Source organism: Drosophila melanogaster, chromosome 3R (assembly GCF_000001215.4).
Source record: "Drosophila melanogaster chromosome 3R".
Taxonomy (NCBI): domain Eukaryota; kingdom Metazoa; phylum Arthropoda; class Insecta; order Diptera; family Drosophilidae; genus Drosophila; species Drosophila melanogaster.
In genome coordinates, this window is record NT_033777.3 from 26,188,972 (window position 1) to 26,207,582 (window position 18,611).

General features: G+C 42.7%; 2 protein-coding genes and 1 long non-coding RNA gene across 3 annotated transcripts in view; 1 reads left to right on the forward strand and 2 right to left on the reverse strand.

Annotated features, from left to right (window-relative positions):
• Positions 1 to 32: 32 nt before the first annotated feature.
• Positions 33 to 1,006, reverse strand: CG34130 (uncharacterized protein). The gene has a single exon (NM_001043294.2). It carries the CDS (start codon positions 987 to 989, stop codon positions 96 to 98), a length of 894 nt encoding a protein of 297 aa, NP_001036759.1. The 5' UTR covers positions 990 to 1,006; the 3' UTR covers positions 33 to 95.
• A 256-nt stretch (positions 1,007 to 1,262) lies between these two features.
• Positions 1,263 to 2,234, reverse strand: CG34129 (uncharacterized protein). Its single transcript, NM_001043295.2, has one exon. The coding sequence runs from the start codon at positions 2,227 to 2,229 to the stop codon at positions 1,285 to 1,287; it is 945 nt and encodes a 314-aa protein (NP_001036760.1). The 5' UTR covers positions 2,230 to 2,234; the 3' UTR covers positions 1,263 to 1,284.
• A 4,044-nt stretch (positions 2,235 to 6,278) lies between these two features.
• Positions 6,279 to 18,611, forward strand: part of lncRNA:CR44320 (long non-coding RNA:CR44320) — a 35,019-nt gene continuing 22,686 nt past the window's right edge. The window contains exon 1 of the long non-coding RNA NR_125267.2: positions 6,279 to 6,647. This is a non-coding gene — a long non-coding RNA (long non-coding RNA:CR44320). The remainder of the gene's footprint in view (positions 6,648 to 18,611) is intronic.

Genomic DNA, 18,611 nt, shown 5'->3' on the forward strand with positions numbered 1-18,611 from the left:
TGCATCTATGCTACCCAACAAACAAAGTGTATAGGGTATTCCCAAAATGAACTTTAATAGCATAATAGTAAAAGACATGGATGCACACAATGAGCTTAACGACTTAGCCAGAGACCCGAGTGCCACTCGGGTACGTTATCTGATGCCCGTTCCGTTTTTGGATGGCTAGTGCCCTTATGCTTTCCACTGATCGCCTTCAGAATGAATCGTTTAACCTGATGGATATCGGTGAAGATCCCTGGTAAATTGGATCTCTTGCAGGCGGGACTCCAGGCGACGATACCACAAAGCTGATCTCCAGCAGTCACAGGACATCCGGCGCTAAACATACAGTCTGCGCTCCTTTTAAATTCCTTGGCACAGGCGACAGTTTCGCGCAGAAGAAAATTGCCGTACGCCGAATCGCAGATCATTCGGTTGAGCACCTCAATTTCTTCTGTTCGTACGTTTTCCGCGGGTCCTGCGCCGTAGGACACAACGGAAAGGCTTTTGTACGAGCTCAGCGGATTGGTACAGAGGGTAACATAGTTATTCCGATTGCCACGCAGGCGGTTGGTCAGTTCTATGACAGCGACATCCATAAAAGTTCCAGGCCAGTGCCAATCCTTCGAAACGATTATGTTGCGGATAAGGGCGTTTGGAGGATCATGCGAATCAAGCTGATTATCCTGCCGGCTGTCCGACGATACCAACTCCACACTGAGCGACTCCATCTGTGACCTATGACTATGCATACAGTTTGCTGAGGTGAGGGCATACAAAGCACTTAAGTACGAGGCTCCGCAGACGAAAGTAGGTCCATCAACTATCCTTAATAGCCAAGGGACCGCATGACCACCCGAGGTTCGACGAATTCCATTCTTGTTCAATGTTCTCACTGGTGGCCTGCCATGCAAGTACGAGGCTGAAGAATTCCACCAACTAGAGTGTGCAGCTCCGACTTCTGTCAGAAGAAGAGCGATTGAAAAGATTTCCCGAATATATTTCATAACATAAAGCGTTTAAGTGAGAGCTATACACATACTGAATAGCTGATAGATCTAGAAAAAAACATGCAGTAGTAGAACGATTACTTTCACACTTATTTGATAAGGTAATTAGTAATGGGGAATGGTTTAGACCCCAGGTAAAGCATTTCAAAACGTTCTTTATATGGAGCACAAAAGGTAAAGACTAGGTTTCCGTCGTAAAGATGAGTACTTGAGTACTTGAAGATTTTTACTTATTGAAATAAGCCCGAAATGAATGAACCATTAAATTTTCTTAGTTTAGTTTGTATTTCATTCAACACACCAAGGGCTCCACCATTACAGTTCTTAAAAGACGTTGTATCTTTACTGGTTTCGATTTTGGTTTGATTGTTTTCTTTGGGGGTTTCTTTGTTTCTTTCACTACTTTAGTTGATCTGAAGACATCACCGGCATTTATGGATTCTTCCGTTTCAGTAATGAATCGTTTTACTCTTCTGATGTTGGTGTACATGCCGGGCCTAGAGGTGTCGATGCAGTGTGACCCGAAGGACACGACGCCGCAGAGCTCTCTTCCGTAAATCAGGGGGCTTCCTCCGTCGTAGAGGCACTGCTTCGGATTCTTGGGCTGCCTGGCGCAGATCGATGTGCTCGCTATCTTTGGGCTTTTGAATTTTTGACGGCACTCCTTAATGGATATAATAGTTACTGTAACGTTTCGGGGATCCGATGAGGGTATCTCCACCTCCGTATTGTCGAAACCCCATCCGAAGACCACCATCTGCATTTTGGGCTGCACTTTGACGCTGCAAAGACGGATGAACTCAGTGAGCCGTCCCCTAACGGGATCCCTTAGACGCACTACTGCCACGTCCATGTAGAGTTTCTGGTAGATAAATTTCTCGGGAAATTGAATCGTATCGATATCAGCATAGTTCTCCCTATCGCATTCGGAGAACGCGGTGCCCTCCACCGTGGCACCTTCAAGGCTGTTCCGATACGGATAGATGCAGTTGGCCGAGGTGATCACGAGCAGAGGGGCATAGTAGGCAGCTCCGCAGGCAAAGTTACCGTCACCGTTCAGGATCCGCAACAGCCAGCCTCCGAAATTCGGGCCTGTGTTGGACTGCACCCCGCCCCAGACGCGTCGAAATTTCGGAGTCTTTAGAAGGATGTCCCTCGGATACACCGTTCCCTGGCTCTGGGGCAGGCAGGTCCACAGCAGACAACTCACCAGAAGCCAGATCTTCGAGAGTCCCATTTTATTGCGGTGGATGACTGAAGAGTAAGTAATTAAGTTGTTGTTTGAAGTATGGGTAAAAAATTTTCAAGCAAATTAGTGTGGAAAATTGCAGTCCGTTTTTCCGAACCTTAAGTCGCCGTAAGCATACACTTCCAAGGAATTCAAATGTTTTCGAATTTGCTTTATAATAATAATTATAATATTGTATCAATCAATAACTGCACTGAATTAGTGTTAATTTGTTAATAGCTTAACATAATAATTATAATCTCATCAGTGCTTTAGATACTCTTTTAGAATCAGAAATGGTGGAAGCGTCTTTAATAGAATTATATACCATATATCGTCACACGAGGCGTGCAATATCATGTTAAGACTGTTATTTGTATTTGTATATCTTGGGCATTATCCTCACATTACCATGCTATAGAAATTTAGATATAGATGGGCTCCGGTTTGGGTTTTATTTTAAAAGACGGTGACTTACACCACACCAATTTGATTTGACAATCATCAAGTCCCGTACAATTGATCGATTTGATATTTTAAGAAAACAGAGAAAAAAACCGGATTATCCCAAAACTGTAATACTCGTATTATTTTTAGACTTAAGCCTCCCCAGACTTACGCACTCGAAGTGCATAAAGTAAGTCAGAGATGCGGTGTGATGTCATTCGAAGGGGCAGTCATTGTCTCGTCCTGAATCGTGTTTTCGCACAATAAAGTGCGAGCTTTATTAATTTTTAAATGCCGATCGAAGATGATTAACGAGCATAATTTAAGTGGAACTGGTTCGGTTAATATCATTCTCCGATGGGAACTTTCCGCGAGCAAGTGACCCTTATTCGGAATCATTCATTAAAATTCATTCGTAAAAATTCAAAAAGTCGAGTTGGTGTGTATTAATTAATATTAAATTTAGATATAAAGCAGTAACCTTTAAATATACTTAATATAGAATCTTTTAACGTTTGATACGTTTGGCAGGGTACTAAAGCAATAATATGTATATCGCCGTAAAACTGAGCAAAAACGAAACGGCACATGTCCAAAGTTGTTAACAAGACTAACTGAGACTAATCGGCCACAGGAGGGTCAATCGATGAAGCTCTTATGCAACACCTATATAATCACTTCAAACTCTCAACGTTAATCATCTGAACTCCAGAGGAAACCCGAAAATGATTATACATTGAGGGAAAACAATTCGCATTCTTATTTAAAGCAGCTACAACAATTTATACTTAAAATTAATTTAAAAGTAATTTACTTTTCCCTCTAATGACACCTAATACTAATCCGCTTTACGAGTGGAGTTCATAATCCTGACTTTGTACACTATTTTTCTCAGTGTGTCCGAAAACCAGCTGAACCGGCAGTGACGTCACGGGCGAGTTTTCGGGATTTTCGGCCCACTTGCGCACTTGCGGTAAGACCGCCTAGCGGTACTTTCGCTTTAAGCCAAAAATATCAACCCACTGGAGGAGGCTGGGCTGTATTATTTCGGGAACTGCGTAATTTGGGTTTCAAGTACAAAAACCGGACACTGAACCCGGTCGACGACGTCGATCATCGGACTTCCTGATCGTAGGGCTCGCCCTACTGGCACTGGCACTGGCCAGTAGGTTCTTCCTCTTCCGGCTAATGGCAAATGCCCAGTGGATCACGTAGACCGTGGACAATGGTCTCCCCCGGGATGGTCTGACACTCCACACTCTAGAAAATTGGCAATCTGGCCACGAAGTATTCGCCGAAAGTGCGCACCCACTAGAGCGATTGTAATGCCCATCATACGGCGGAGACGTTCGCACGCCTAGATCCAGCGACTTAGTCACATACTCGCCTGGTAGCCTCATAAACATAATGTGTTTTGCACGGTATCTGGTCCGCATGCCAAATGAGGCTAAAGCGCGTGCGCGGCCCGCTTCTGACGCTACCACTTGTCTATTTGGCCAAGTCAAAACATATAACCCACGAAAACCACAGGGTCGATTTTTAAGTTAAAAAGTAACTTTAGTAACTTTATTTCATATTTCGAACTTTTCCAAATATCCCTTTCTTAATGTTAGAGCTTAACTAAAAAATGTCTTAATTTGACTTACTTGTTTTTTACAATTGCCTTACCTTTTTTTTGTTACTTTTGCATTTTAATTGATTGATTTTAATAGGCAATTAATTTGCTCTTATTGCCTGCACTTGAACTTATTAGTTATTTAGGAACGTTTCATGTTCTTGTAGTGTTAAAGTTGTGCCCAAAAATGGCTTACTGTCTGCATACAAAACTTCTGTGCATTTATTCAAGGTATAATCTCGTACTATTCGATTTGATTACAATTGGCAACAACTTCCTACTTAAAGTGGGATTTTCTTCTCTCTGTGATTGAAACCAAAAACAAACGCATTTTAAGTTATTTCCATGGAAATAGTTTACATTTTGCCACTGGCATTAACAACAATAAGAGCATCCAATGCTGTCAGCATAGTAAGCAATAATTCTTACTTATCTGAGGGGGAGTTGGGTGCGCAGGACGTGTTGCCATCTGATATCCCTGCGGATGGCTTTACCATTGTTCTGCGATTTTGTTTTACAAAATGTTGCATCCACGATGAAAAAATGAGAAAAAGAAGATGAAAAAAATAGAGGAACTCTGTCTGGCGAAACCTGAGATGGTTAGTGATCTTTCAGGGGGACATCTGTTGCTCTCAGAAGATACAGCATATACGATGTGTAATTGACGCCTCAGGAAGCCAAAAAAACCTGCCATCCAGTGATCCCAGGGCAGACAGATCGGAAGCAGGGATGACGTTGATGTCTGGATCCGGATCTCTGGGTTCATTGATCAATGTAATGATCTTCCTACCATCTTGAGTTACAGTGTAGGGCTCCCCTCCGTGATGGTTTCTTCCGTTCTCATTTGATTCTTCCTCTGCGTTTACTTGCTGGGAGGTTTCTCCCCTACCCTGAAACTGCTAACTTTTCTACTAAAGTCCACCTACCAAATACTAATCAGTTTCCTGTTGCTGATAGCAGAATTTTGTGCCCGAAGCGCGGGTTAATAACTTAACTGCGCTGGCTGCTGGGTAACTCGATACTTTCATCTTTGGAAGGGCTTAGAGGTGCTTGACCCAGCTTCGTTATGATAAAAAGCAGTTTTATGAAATCGAGACTTTTATGCGATCCCAATACCATCGCGAATGTGAACAACTGACCTTTTCGGGGCATCCTCGTTTTAGGGTCCCTAAAACCCTAAAGCTAATGACCGCCATGAACTCTGACATGCGAAAGCGACCGATTGTGCCACAAACCGAGTTGCACTTCCAGAGCCCCGCAAACCCAATTAAGACCTGCGTTACCTAACCCGCAAAGCCCCAACTCCCAGTTTTCAACCCAAATACTCCCAACCGGCGGAAGTTTTCGTTGCGCCAACTGAAACATGTAGCGGGCACATCGAGCCAGTTGCAAGACGACTCGAACGTGTTGTAAAGGGATGCTTTGGGGTGGGTGTTGATTTCTAGGGGTTGTGTTTTGCTTTATTGTTGCGGTAGTCTTAGGCACGCCACGTGTAAATGAAATATGAGAGTGAGGCAAAGTACCTATCCGCATTGAATGACACCGAAGCTTCCAGAGCTCGTTGAGTCAGCCTTTGACTCGTCGAGGAAATCAACGTCAGCATAGAAATCAATGTGCCATCAATGCGTTTTGGTCGAAGTCTTAAAAGTTTTCTTTACCAAAAGTTCTTTAAGATGGCCCAAGTTTACACTTTCATTAGCATGCCCCGGCTGCAAAAAGTTTGCACCAGGGATACAAACAACAAGTGTCGAAAACTTACATCACCGATGCGGAAACTGCCAAAAAGCAAGCCATTTATGTTGTGTTTACCACCCCCAACTTACTGGCCAGCGGAAGGAGCATCCAACTCGAACGTGTGTGCAGGAAGTTGGCCAGGCCAAGAGGCGAAAAAAGTGGCCTAAACCAGACAGTTTCGCAACGAACTCTGAACGCAGCAGTCGAGCCGAGTGCCAAGAACCCCGAGTCTGTAACTGGGGGCCCGAGTCCCGTCGTCCCGATTCTCGATTCTCGAGTCTTGAGTCCCAGGGAGGGGGTGGCCAAAAGGGAAACCAGACGTGTCCTCGTTCCAGGACTACGACTTCGGCTGGATTCGATGCGATTCGGCTGCTCTTTCGGTTCGGTTTCGGCTTTCGACGCACTGCACTCGCTGCGACAAGAGTTTTGAAGTTCCCGCTGGCCGAGTTTCGAATCAGTTGCCGCCGACTTGTTGGGTCATTTGCATATAAATCGATCAGTGCGCCAGTTATCGGGCCATCGGAACAAAAGCAAAACATTTCAATTAACTAACGATCAATTAGTAGAACTGGATAAGAAAAAGCCGCTATAAAACCGAGTGACTTCTCGAAATAAATAATTAATTATCTGAGTGAGTAGTTTCGTTCTCTACTAACATTTCACCTGTCGGCAATGAAACTTTCGTGGACTTATTTTCGCTGCTGCCGAAAGTTCTATGCCGCAGGAAATTTAAATTACTCTGAAAAACTATGCCACTGGGTCGCCTGTGGAACTCGCCAAAAATGTATTATTGTGTCAAGTTTAATTTATAAAAAGTTAACTATACATACAAAGCAGCAGAGATGTGTGGGTACTCATTAATAAATTCTGTTTCACTGTGACTTATTAACTAAACTCAACGCAAGCCATTCACTGAATTTTCATGCCACGCGATCGATAGCGCAATAATATTTGTCATTAAAAAGATGATTAAATAATCATTTTTTTATGGAGTCAAGTTGTTAAAAATGTAGTAACCGGTGACATAATATTAGTAGAAATTGAATAACACTAAAAAAAAAGTTTGCTTTTAACGGCAAAAAAATAAACGTCGGCATTTGGTTAGAGAATTCGGAATTTGTCACTCGTTAATATTTAAAGAACTCATCGTATTTGTTTGGCTTAGCAAATGCGTTTCTCGTGATAGTAATTATTTAACGCAAACAAAACGCTTGCAATTAAATTTAAATGGCTTCAATTACTTCGAAATTCATTTACTTGATAATCCGATCTACCTGCATTAAGCTGCCGGGAAAAGCAGACAATCTGCTCAAGCAGATTTATTCTCCCGGATTCCGTGGCATTTCCTTTACACACGAAACTGTCGCTGATTTGATTACCAAAGAGCAGAAGGAGCCAATGAGATGAAAGCGACTCCACGGCACGGGAAGCCATGAAATTTTAATTTAACTTACTGCCTTCTACGCATTCCTGAGCGTTGATGCTTGCTCTTTTTCGTGGGCCAAAGGACAAACATCAGCGCTACGTGCTGTGGCATCAAACTAAACATGAGCACAGTGCAATTTTATAGCGCCATTGTGGGTAATTCGACTGATTTACCAGGATCAGCAAAGCCAGACACATTTTTATATTGTCCTCCTTGTTGCTTACATTCAATTAGGCGTTCGCACGAACCGAGAAAACGGGGAATGCCCGCTGGATAGTACTCTACCCCTGTCGCCTTTGGTATGTGTGCGTGTGTGTTTAATTACACATTACGTATACGCCACATTTGACGCATTGTGGCTGCTGTACTGTGGCTTGTATATTTTAATTAGCGCCTGAGAAAATACACCCATCTGTTTGCTTCTTGGCTTCTGTTTGTTTTCGTCCGTACCGTTTTTATGGTTAACATTAGTCGAAAATTGTCGCATGCATTTTTATTGGCCTATTACTCGTCCCGTTTAATGGCTGAAAGTGAACACATTATAAAAGCGAAATTTTTCAAGCGAGAAGGTGATAAGCTTGCATCGGGTGAAATAATAATAATTAAAACTGCATTTAATGGCACTAAAAGTTGCGCATTCGCTACCAGGGCGGTATGCAAATTTACCCATTACATCAGCCGCAAAAACAATGGCAATGGTCGGAAAACAGCAAACCAGACTTATTATCTGGTTCTGTCCAACTGGATACCCAAAATCCGCGACCCCAACTCATTTTGAAAGCTTTCTGTCTTTTGGCTTTGTGACAAACTGTCACTTCGCAACAATTACGAGTCTGAACTTCTTTGTGACCTGTACCTTTTTTCGGTCTGACTCTTAATGAGCCAAAAATATGAAAAGAAACATGAAGATGATGGGCAAAAGCCTTACGTCGCCGCGGACAAACATTGCATTGGATGTTGGTGCTACGATTTTCACGCTTGTATGGTTTTCCTTTTTTCAGCCGCCCTCTTTTCCTTTCCACTTTGGTGTGCCTCTTGTTTTGGGGCCTTCACCTTCACTGGTTGCGTTTGGGCCATAAAATATTTAAGGACCTCTGAATGCACTCACACATTTATGAAAGTGTAAATATTTAATGAGGAATGCCCTCTGTTTCATAGTCAGATTTCAGCGACGGTTCTCCACGATTGCTTTGCCCTAGGCTGGTGGTTCTATCCGGACATGTTTTACACATCGGAACACCCAGAAATATTCACGTCCACTTGAAAAAAAAGCTACAGTCGTCAGTTTATTTGCTGAATGTTTTTGAGTTGGTAAATGCAAAACATTAATGTTTACGATCAATATTTATAGTTTCTACAAATTTTTAAATAGTATATACATCTAAATGGGCTACACATATGTATCTTATATCATACAAAACTTATTTCAGTGCAGTAAGGAGGCAGGGCAGTTGCTGCTGTGGTTTTACTGGGTCTTTTGTGGCCCGTTAGCGGTTTAACGTTACATGTGGCGTATGCGTAATGTCTGAGTTTTACTTCCCTGCTAACCAAACAGCCAAATGGCCAGCATGCATTATTAACTCGACGTTGTCCGGCTATTTCCCTTTTCCTTTCAAAGTCCATTAGAGCGTGCATGTGAACGTGACAAATTTATCAACTTTATTATGAGAAGCCTAATTAAATTGGGTGATGAATGAAGGTCGCGAAAAATAGATGCCGTTGTTACTCAATCAACTCACGCAGCAAAAGGCAAAGTGAGGATAACGAAAGCGGAAACGGAAATGGGGGCGTGGAGTTAAAGTAGCGGACAAGTCAAGACAAGCGCAAGTAATGAACGCCATTAAAAATGGCGGCGGTTTAACTGGAAAATCGATAACCGAGTCGCAGGAGCAAAAGGAGTGAACAGCAAAATGGAAAAGAATGCAGGTGAACCATATAACTATATATGTGTACCACAGTTATATGTGTGTTTGTGCGCCAGGACTCCACCCAGTTTTATTCAAATTTTATAGTTATCAAACACACACACACACCAGCTTAGAGTCGCCTTGAGGATAGCAGAAACGTATCCGCATTTAGAAAAGGGGTATGGCCAGTTGCACGTATTATTATTGATATTACACCTGTGTGCTAGCCGGGTATATTTAACCCGCCTGATGATATAACCAGCGCATCGTATGCGGAAATTAAGACATGAAACAACTGCATGAGGATTAAAGAAAAGAGCCAAACCGACAATTTCCTGCGATTAGCTGGCACGCAAAAAGTCGGACTCAAATTAAACAGCGGGGAGTCAGGTCAGTGGAGCAGGCGCACAAGATATATTTATGGCCATAACTCATACAGGCCGAATTGTTGATTTCGCTCAGTCATCAGACATGAATAATGCCGGCTAATGTGTCGCCAGGGAATGGCTAATGAAAGTGCTCGGATAGATCACGTTCCGAGCGAAACAAATTGCCAACTACCAGTTATTAAACTCAGTCATTAATTATATTTTACTACCAACATTTTCGTTAATATTGTAATATTTGCGTAAAAAATAGAACTGAAAGACTAAAGCCTTGAATACATTTTGTGACTTTGGAATAATTAACTTTATAGGGATATCTGTTTACCTTTTGTATGCATTATTCAGTACAATAGAACGTAAATAGCTTCAGAATAAACAAGTATAATAAGTACGCTTTTCAAAATACCATTAAGACTCTCCAAGGACACACGTTTTGAGTCTTTATCTAATGACATCACAGATGTTTCAGTATGTTACGATGAATACATCATCTGGAAAACGCGTCATAAATTGCCCAATCTGCTTACGATTTGTGTTCATTATAAATGATTGGCTTGCATCCTTTTGTTGGCTTCTCGTTATCGTTTCTAAACAATCAATTCCTGCCAGCTTATCCTTATTTTTTCCGTGCTGACAGCATAGTTATTTTTCAATGCTAATCCGGGTAGCACCTGCGACATGTCCACGCGCATTCCAATTGTGTCACTTTGGCTTACACAACAACCCTATCACAGCGCGCCCAGTTGCCCTTCGCCGCTTAACCCCACAACCCTTAACCCCAGAAAGCCGGCCACCTCTGCTAACATCAATCGAACGCGACAACTAAGCAAACACAGTGCGATGGAAAGTGCAAGGCGAAAGTGCATTAAAAATTCATTAGATGTATACGCTCGCTGGGTCCCAACATCCAGTATATACACAGAAACAAATTTTTGAATTCGCTTAATAGTTCGTATATTGAATGAAAATATGAAATATATACAATGTTGTATAAAGTAAACTTGTTCGTTTAATATATTCTACAATATTCTAACTATTCCTGATGAAACGAAAAATCGTTTCTTTTGAAATAAGCCCTTTCGATATAAAAGTTTTTTTTTTGGACGCACTTTCTTTGGCGATATCTGATATTCTAAATATTTTTTCAACTGTGCAATCACGGTGATGGAAAAAACAAAATATCTGAGGAAACAAAACATTTGATTTTCGAAGCTCTACGTCGTCTGACGATGTCACTACGCCCCACGGAGTCTGTAGACCAGAAACAAGGCGCCTCTAATTGGCACAAATTTTCAATGAGCCCCGTGCCCGCTGCGTGATCAGGCCCTGTCCATGGTCAGTGGGCGGTGGGGGTGGCTGGTGTATGGCGAACCACCGCTCACCGGCTGAGAAGAAAACCCCCACCCACGGGCATTGGCCGCTGTGCGGTATTTTAATGCCGGGCACGTAGTCGAGCGCACTAATGGAATTAAACAAATTACTTTATGGTCTGGACCAGAGGCACAGGAAATGTAAATTTCAGCGTGGACACGACCACTTCGGTCCGGGATTCCCAACAACTCTCATGCCATCTTATGGCTACCTGATTCGGAGCACCTGCAATTCTGGCTAAGCTTAAGATCTGCGCCTGCAGTTCCCAGATGGGCATGCAATTTTCAACACCAAACTAGTTTTCACCCGAAGCACTTGGAACGTGCTGTTGTCGTGTTGGTTTTCCCTCTGTTTTTCCTCGGCTTTTCCATTTCCTTTTTATGGCGCTCAGGCGAATGTCCTGACAATCGTCAAGTTCATGCCGAGCTGCTGTTCTTGAACCTTGTGCCAACTGTGCGGACTACTGTGGCAAATAATTGCAGGGCCAACACTCCACGCAGCTCCTCAAGGTTCACTGACATTTGTTGAAGCGCTCAATTTGATTAAGTGCTGGGGGATTGGCCGGCGGATGGCGGGATTGCTGAATGGAGGACCAGAGCCGGCTACCCGGTTGCCCAAGGCTGGGAATGGGACTCGCAACGAAATGCAATTATGTGCAAGCTCATGACACCCGCCAAACACCCGCTCAATGCCAGGAGAAATTGCATTAGACCTTGCCGGCACAAATTGTTTATTACTCACGCAAGGCGAGTTGTCCTCAGTTCATCAGCAAGATTTGCATAGCCAAAGATTCTACGCACCGCGAGAAAATATTGTAGTAGCCAATGGCAAAACAATTTAAAAAAATTTATATAATTTTGTCCCAGTGGTTAATTCTTTTGAATAAAATGAGCATTTCTATATGCTGGCACTACATTAATGGTACATGCTTTTTTAAGTGAAAGATGTTGAACTTAAGGATTAATGGGACTTATCGTAAAGCCGAAAAGGAAAGGATTTGGAGCGCTCAGCTCTGACACCTCTGGCATTTACGCCAGCGCATACATTCCGGCGAAGGTAAACTGGCAGACCTCTGGTTTTCCTTTTTAATATCCCAGCTGAGGGTGGCGATGACGATGACGAAGGAAAGAATATGCTACTGTCACACTCGACGAAAACGCTTTTGTCCCTGCACAAAGATGGCAACAGAAACAACAGCAGGACAAGTGCGTTGAGGGCGAACTCTAAAGGTTTTTCTGAGGTTGGGGCCCTGAGTGTCAGAAGGTGACAGCTGCAAGGTGGGTCAGCGAAGAAAGGGAAGGGAAAGGGGTTTTTGGGGAGGTCCTGCGAGAAAAGCCAGCTTCTAACAGCATTACACTGGCACTCTGTCGGTGGTAAATGCTTTTACTCTTCTTTTTGACGGGGATTTGCACGCTGCACTGCACAAAGGCAAATAAATGCAGGCATGTGGGAGCAAGACCCTCTATTTGAATCTGAATTTGTGTGAGTACGTGCTTCTTCAAAGTCCCAGGGGTCACTAGTGGCCATATTTACACATCAAAAATAAAGCAAGTCCAGCATGCTGGTAACTATTTTTTATTAAAATAAAAAGACTCTCCTCTTATATCTCCCATGAGAGTTCATAATTTTTTCGAATTATCAAACATTGGACGTGGACGTCTTTCCCCTTTAGGTTCATCCATTTAAAGCCAAGGTTGCTGTACTGCGTTGCAAATAAACACTTATGAAGCTCTTAGCCACACGTTTACAACACCCTATGACAGAGTGGTCTGAGGTAACAAAGGTAAAACACTTTTCCGTGTCTGGTTTTCCCAGGACTCACTTTTTATCTATGCATAATTACTTAAATAAAATGCTTGTCTCGTTCTCGCCGCAGGACGTGGCCACTCTAGGGCGAAAGTGTAGTATATGTTTTTTCTAGTATTCAAGTGGTAACGTTGGCATTTCAGAATTTGTGTTTCGTCAAGCGAGAGACCTGCAAATGGGAAATGATTCTGAAGAAAGGCAAAACTAAAATCTGGTCAGAATGTGGTCTGACTGAAGGTGGGTGGCTGTTTTGGGGGCAAACTCAGAGCTCCTGTTATGACGAACTTCACTTGTTTGTTGCTCTTGCTTTATGCCGAATAAACAAAGTTTCCCCGCTGAAAAGTGGGCTTCTCGAAAGCCCTAACTCGGCCACCCCACTTGGCACAAAGGCAATAAAATTTTTGCATGACTGCGGGCATTATTTTTGTTTTTAACTGTTTTTATGCTTCCACAGGAAACTGTTTTACTCTTTTTTCCCCTTCTTTCCATCCTTGGCTCAACGTTTTGTGCTTTTGGCTTTAACGATCTCCGAAATTCCGCCTAAATATGGGAAGCATGTCAGGTCAAAAGGAAAACTCAAAATCATATTTAATTTATGCGCTATTTATTTTTCATTCACAACTCGATTAGATTTTGTTTGCTAGGCCGGCAAAAGTTTTGCGCCAGTCCTGAGAATGCCAATCAGCATTCATATGCATATGAAAAACAATAAAGCATTTTGAATTTTTTCCGTAAAGTGGGAACACACTCCTTGTGACATTTTTTCCTTTTATGCAGTATCCGACTGCCAATGGCACTTGATATGCAAATTGTTGGCTGTCATGAAAATATGCACATTAATTTTCATGGCCGTGCTTTTTTTCTTTTATATATTTTCCTACCGTGTCGGCCGAAACGCAAGCACATAAACAATTTGTTTGCAAGTACGTACGTCAACGGTGCTAAGCGTGTTATCCCATCTCACGTGTCTGGGGGAAGCGAATTTTAAGAGCCCGTTCAAAATGAGAAGAAGCCCGGACACGTGAACCACGCTCACCTTGCCTTCGTTGCTAAATTTTCCACCTAGCCACAGGCAGCTGCATAATCACATGGAAAACGCTCGTCAGAGCTGAAGAACTCCGCCCTACACGTGCGAACTAATCGCTGGAGGTCGTTCTACCGATGGCTGACTGTCAATGACAGATAGCAGGGACCACGCGGCGTATGGGTGTTATAATTTACAATGTGGCTCCAAAGTAACAACGCGCCGCTGGAAAGTGATGAGCATTGTGTGTCTAAGTACGGGTTTTAGCCATGCCTGTCTATCAGTTCTCGGTATTTCACACGCTCAATAGATCATCATACATATGTTTTTAAGTCGACATTTGACTTTTTCTTTTGCTTGCCATTATCCCTTTTCCCATTCCTTTTGTTAAGTAAATTATTATTATCATTATCTTTACCATCATTGCTCCCGAGTTATTGTCAACGCAGACAATTCAAAATGACGGACAGATAAATGAGGTGTTTATTCCAGCCAAGTAATATGCAAACTCGCCTGTAACAGTGTAACAATTTGCACGTCGAGACATCGGTGAGAGTTGCTCCTATTACTGCTAATTAAGGCTAATTCGTGTAAGATTCGTGGCCTGAGCATTGTTGTCAGCGAGTTTGTTACATGCAATTATAAACGTTAATGCAATTATAAACACACTTCATTCTCTGCTACGGTATTTTTAAAAGACACGTGGCAAGCCAAAATAGCCACAAAACTAATCTCACGGCTCCGTGCTCACTTGTCCGTGCCGAAAAAGCTATTTTCCACTAAATTAACAACGGCAACAACGAAGTAAAAGTTTGTTTTCTGATATGTGCATTTCCTGTCGACTTTTAGCAAACATATTTCAGAAGGAATGTTAAAAACATGAGGGGAATACCCACCAGAGACCGGAGAGTACTTTGCGAAATGTTCACTGCTGCCTGTGTGTGGCATCGGAAAGTGCACCATGGCGTATGAGTGACACATAAAACTTTAACGCACACTTTGCCGAGTCATTTTTGGCCGGAATCAGATACCGCAGATTGCGGGGCCATAAATTATACGGCCGAGCAGCCTGTCATTCTGCAGCTCTTTGGCTCTCATGTAAACACAGCCGTAAACTGTGAAGGCGAATCTCAAGCAGCTGCCGCAGGGGATATTCCCAGCCTAATTGCATTCATTTACCATTACAAAAGGAAATGCTGTTTCCGCCGCTCAACGCCTTCAACCAATCGCTACGGACTTAATCATTAAGCCGGAAATTCGTGCACACTTTCAAGTGCATTTCCGCTTCGAAAAATATAACGAACCGCCGTGAGCGCAATGAAAATTGTCATTTTTATGGAATCGCAACGGAAATGGCAGTGAGTGCCTGACATTTCTCTTCGCTTATTTGAATTGGTCTCGTGCGCTCAAGTGTATGCTATAGATTTAAGTTGACAGAATGCCAGATCGAAACTATTGACACAGAAATTTAAAGCCAAGCTCATTGCTCATCGCCTTTGGTTCTCTTTGACATCCAACACCCTGGTTGCATCGCATCACTTGGTTGTCGAATATTCTGGCCCATTCTCTGGACCGTTAATAACGATGGAGCGTGTCAAATGCGTACAAATATTTCGAAGAGCAGCAGATTGGGTCGGGGTGATAAAAGTTGAACTAATCAATTTTTCGCATGATTGATGCCCAATTGTGCTGCATTCTTTGTTTGCCCCCGAGCTTCGTTTGACATTTGTCATCGGCGGCTCCAGACAAACACATATTCACACGGAGAAAAAATCATAGCTATATGCACAAATAGGCAGATAGCAATAGGGGGTAATATATGTTACCTAATAAACATCAAAATTCGTTACACATTATGTAATCACACTGTAATCACAAAAAAAATTATTAAATTTTATATTTTATTATAAAAAAAGTGTGCTGAAAATATAAAACAATTTTTTGTGTCAAATACCTTTTCTAAATGGCTTTCTCGACTTTTGACCACACTGCGGGCACATTTTTGCCCTGTGCCGGACAAAAATGTTTCTGGCGACTGTGCAGCGTCAGGATGGCCAAGGCGAAAGTTGAAAGCTTTCCCAATCCCCAGACCCCAGACTCCGTATAATCGCGTCACCGAGTCCTGCGGCTTCATGTCAGCCCTTTTTCCAGTTGATGCGGTGTCAGCGGCAGCCATTGTTGGTCTTCTTGATTGGCTGTTCGCCGGGGAAATTGTCATATTAAAATTGCCCCGTAAATCGGGTTTTCTGTCGCAGTGATCCGAGGTAGTCAAATATGAAAATGTGCACACTCACACACAGGTGTCCTGCAATTTTGAAAATTTGAAATGACATTAGCTTATCAGCTGACCAGTGCAAATGTCAGCTTGGTCTGGATGTGGGCTCACCTTTTGACATTCCGATTGGCCACAGAAACTCATCTGCTAATACCGCCAGCCTTTCCAAGTGTCATGCCAACAAAATGCAATGCCCAAGGCCAAAAGCCACTCAACTTTCCGGATATCCTGCAGGAGGATATTCAAAATGAAAAATGCTTTGGGGACAAATCAATTGCCCGGCACAGCTAAGCAATAGAATTGAGCTGTTTGTGCGCGCAACAGTGCGAATGCGCATTTCTTTCAAGGCCAGCTCCATCAATCAAGAAAGAAAGTGTTTGTGGCGGAAGAAAATTGTATCCATTTTTCAATATATTTTGTAGCCAAGAGGCCAGTTAAGAATTCCTTTGAAACGCGTGCAATCGATGTTACACGACTGATTCGTGTGGCTTAATAAAATCCGGATGGGGGCGGCGGCAAAGGCTATTTACACATTTAATTGACGGATTCTATTTTTGGCCGAAAGCAAAGCACAAAAAATGCCGCCATATTTTTCACACCAACAGTGACGACAGAAAGCACAGAGAGAGTAACTCAAAATGTGGCAACATGCGTAGTAACAACAATCGAAATGCTGGCCTGTTAAGTGGCTGGGCAAACAATTTTATGGCCCGCTGCCTGTTTTCTTGGCCTTTATGAATATTTATCGCTAATATTGGTTATATAGCCACCATAATAACAAACCGCGGCCACAATAATCACATGTCAGATATACAACACATAGCCCATTTAATTATTTTGCGCGAATTTTCATCAATAAGGCAAACTTTGACGCGTGGCTGATTTTGGGTTGGGCTCGGATCGCCGAAGTTTGGCTTTCTGATTTGCTGGATTAATTCATATATGGGGCAATACCCTATCAGCGGACTTCGCCTTGAATTCTAACACTTTTGCTGGCAACTGTACTCATTAATTTTAGGTATTGAGCTAGGGTAAATGGATTGCTTTTTCTAGTGATAATGGGCTTGAGTGTGCCAATTAGTACTTTTGGGGCAAAGTGTTTTAGCTCTTGAGTGCTTAATATCGCGGCTCTAGAGGGGGAACAATAATTAAAGTGTATTTTTCCACCAACACTTTACATTGACACATCCACGGACGGGCTGACAATCATCTTGGAAAATTATTTCAAAGGAAAGCTTCCATCTCGGCAGGCTTATTCATTGGCATGTGCACCTTGAACCCGCCACCGGGTGAAGTCGCATCCATTGTCGCCAGACAATAACAAGACCGGGGAGAGGAAAATGTGTGGAAAGAAGGGAAAATCATGTCCGAACTCAAGTGAGCGCCCTTCAACCCGAAATTTCCAAAAGCCAATGCACCGGAGGCTCCAGAGAATACGCCGCAAAATATGAAAACGAAATAACGTGGTGGGGGACTGCAATTCTTGGCGTGATATTCGCAAGATTCAAAATTGCTTGCATTTATCGCATATATTATGAACGCTACTTGCATATTATTTATTTGCACGAGTTTATTGAACTGCACACTTAACTCCTTCCTTCCTCTTTGAGTGCGAAGCAAATAGTCGGAGAGCTTTCGCTGTTTGCCCTCTGCCTGTTTATATGCCTACATTTCTTATTTTTTATATTTAAGTAAATTAAGCGAGCCGAAATAAATTCAATTTCCCAGCAGCGGAAGTTAATGTAATATGTAAATGAGTGGATGTGCATCAATTGAGTTTTCCACTGCCCAATAATTGCATTTTAAATGCTTTTAAATGTTTTTAAGGTCAAAATGCAGCTGCCTTTTAGCTGCTGGGCAATCAATCAGCCTTGCATGCAAATTATTTGTGCCGTGTGAGTGGCTGGCCAACGCTGCGTATGATGGATGCACGAAAGTGCATAATTGGATTTGTAATCAATATTGATTCGAGCCAAAAAAGAATGCAATACAGAAGCCAACGCCAATGATCGATGGACAGACACATCTATCTCAATAGTTTTGTGCCACTAACCCAGTTTTTTGGCAAAGGCGGATAAGGGGGTTCAAACTTGTTCGTTGTGAGGTTAAAGTACGCCAGGACATTAACCCACTGCTGCTGACCTGACAGCCCAGTAATTCAATCCTTTTCTGGGCAGCATCCTCGTCGGAGATCGCCTTGAGGTATTAAGTTCCTTTTAGCCACGTGCCAGCATCCTTCAGCAACCTCCGCCATCCCGGCGTCCACGATCGCAAGTAAATATCGATGAAGGGCTGTTTTTTTTTTTCAGCTCTTCGAGCTGATTTATTTGGCCGGCACACACTGTGCGGCTTGTTTGTCCACTTGACGCTCATCACGTTTGGCTATTAAGGCCATTAACA

Excerpts from the sequence above, each read along its gene's own strand:
- CG34130 (NM_001043294.2), bottom strand. The coding sequence starts at position 989 with ATGAAATATATTCGGGAAATCTTTTCAATCGCTCTTCTTCTGACAGAA.
- CG34129 (NM_001043295.2), bottom strand. The coding sequence starts at position 2,229 with ATGGGACTCTCGAAGATCTGGCTTCTGGTGAGTTGTCTGCTGTGGACC.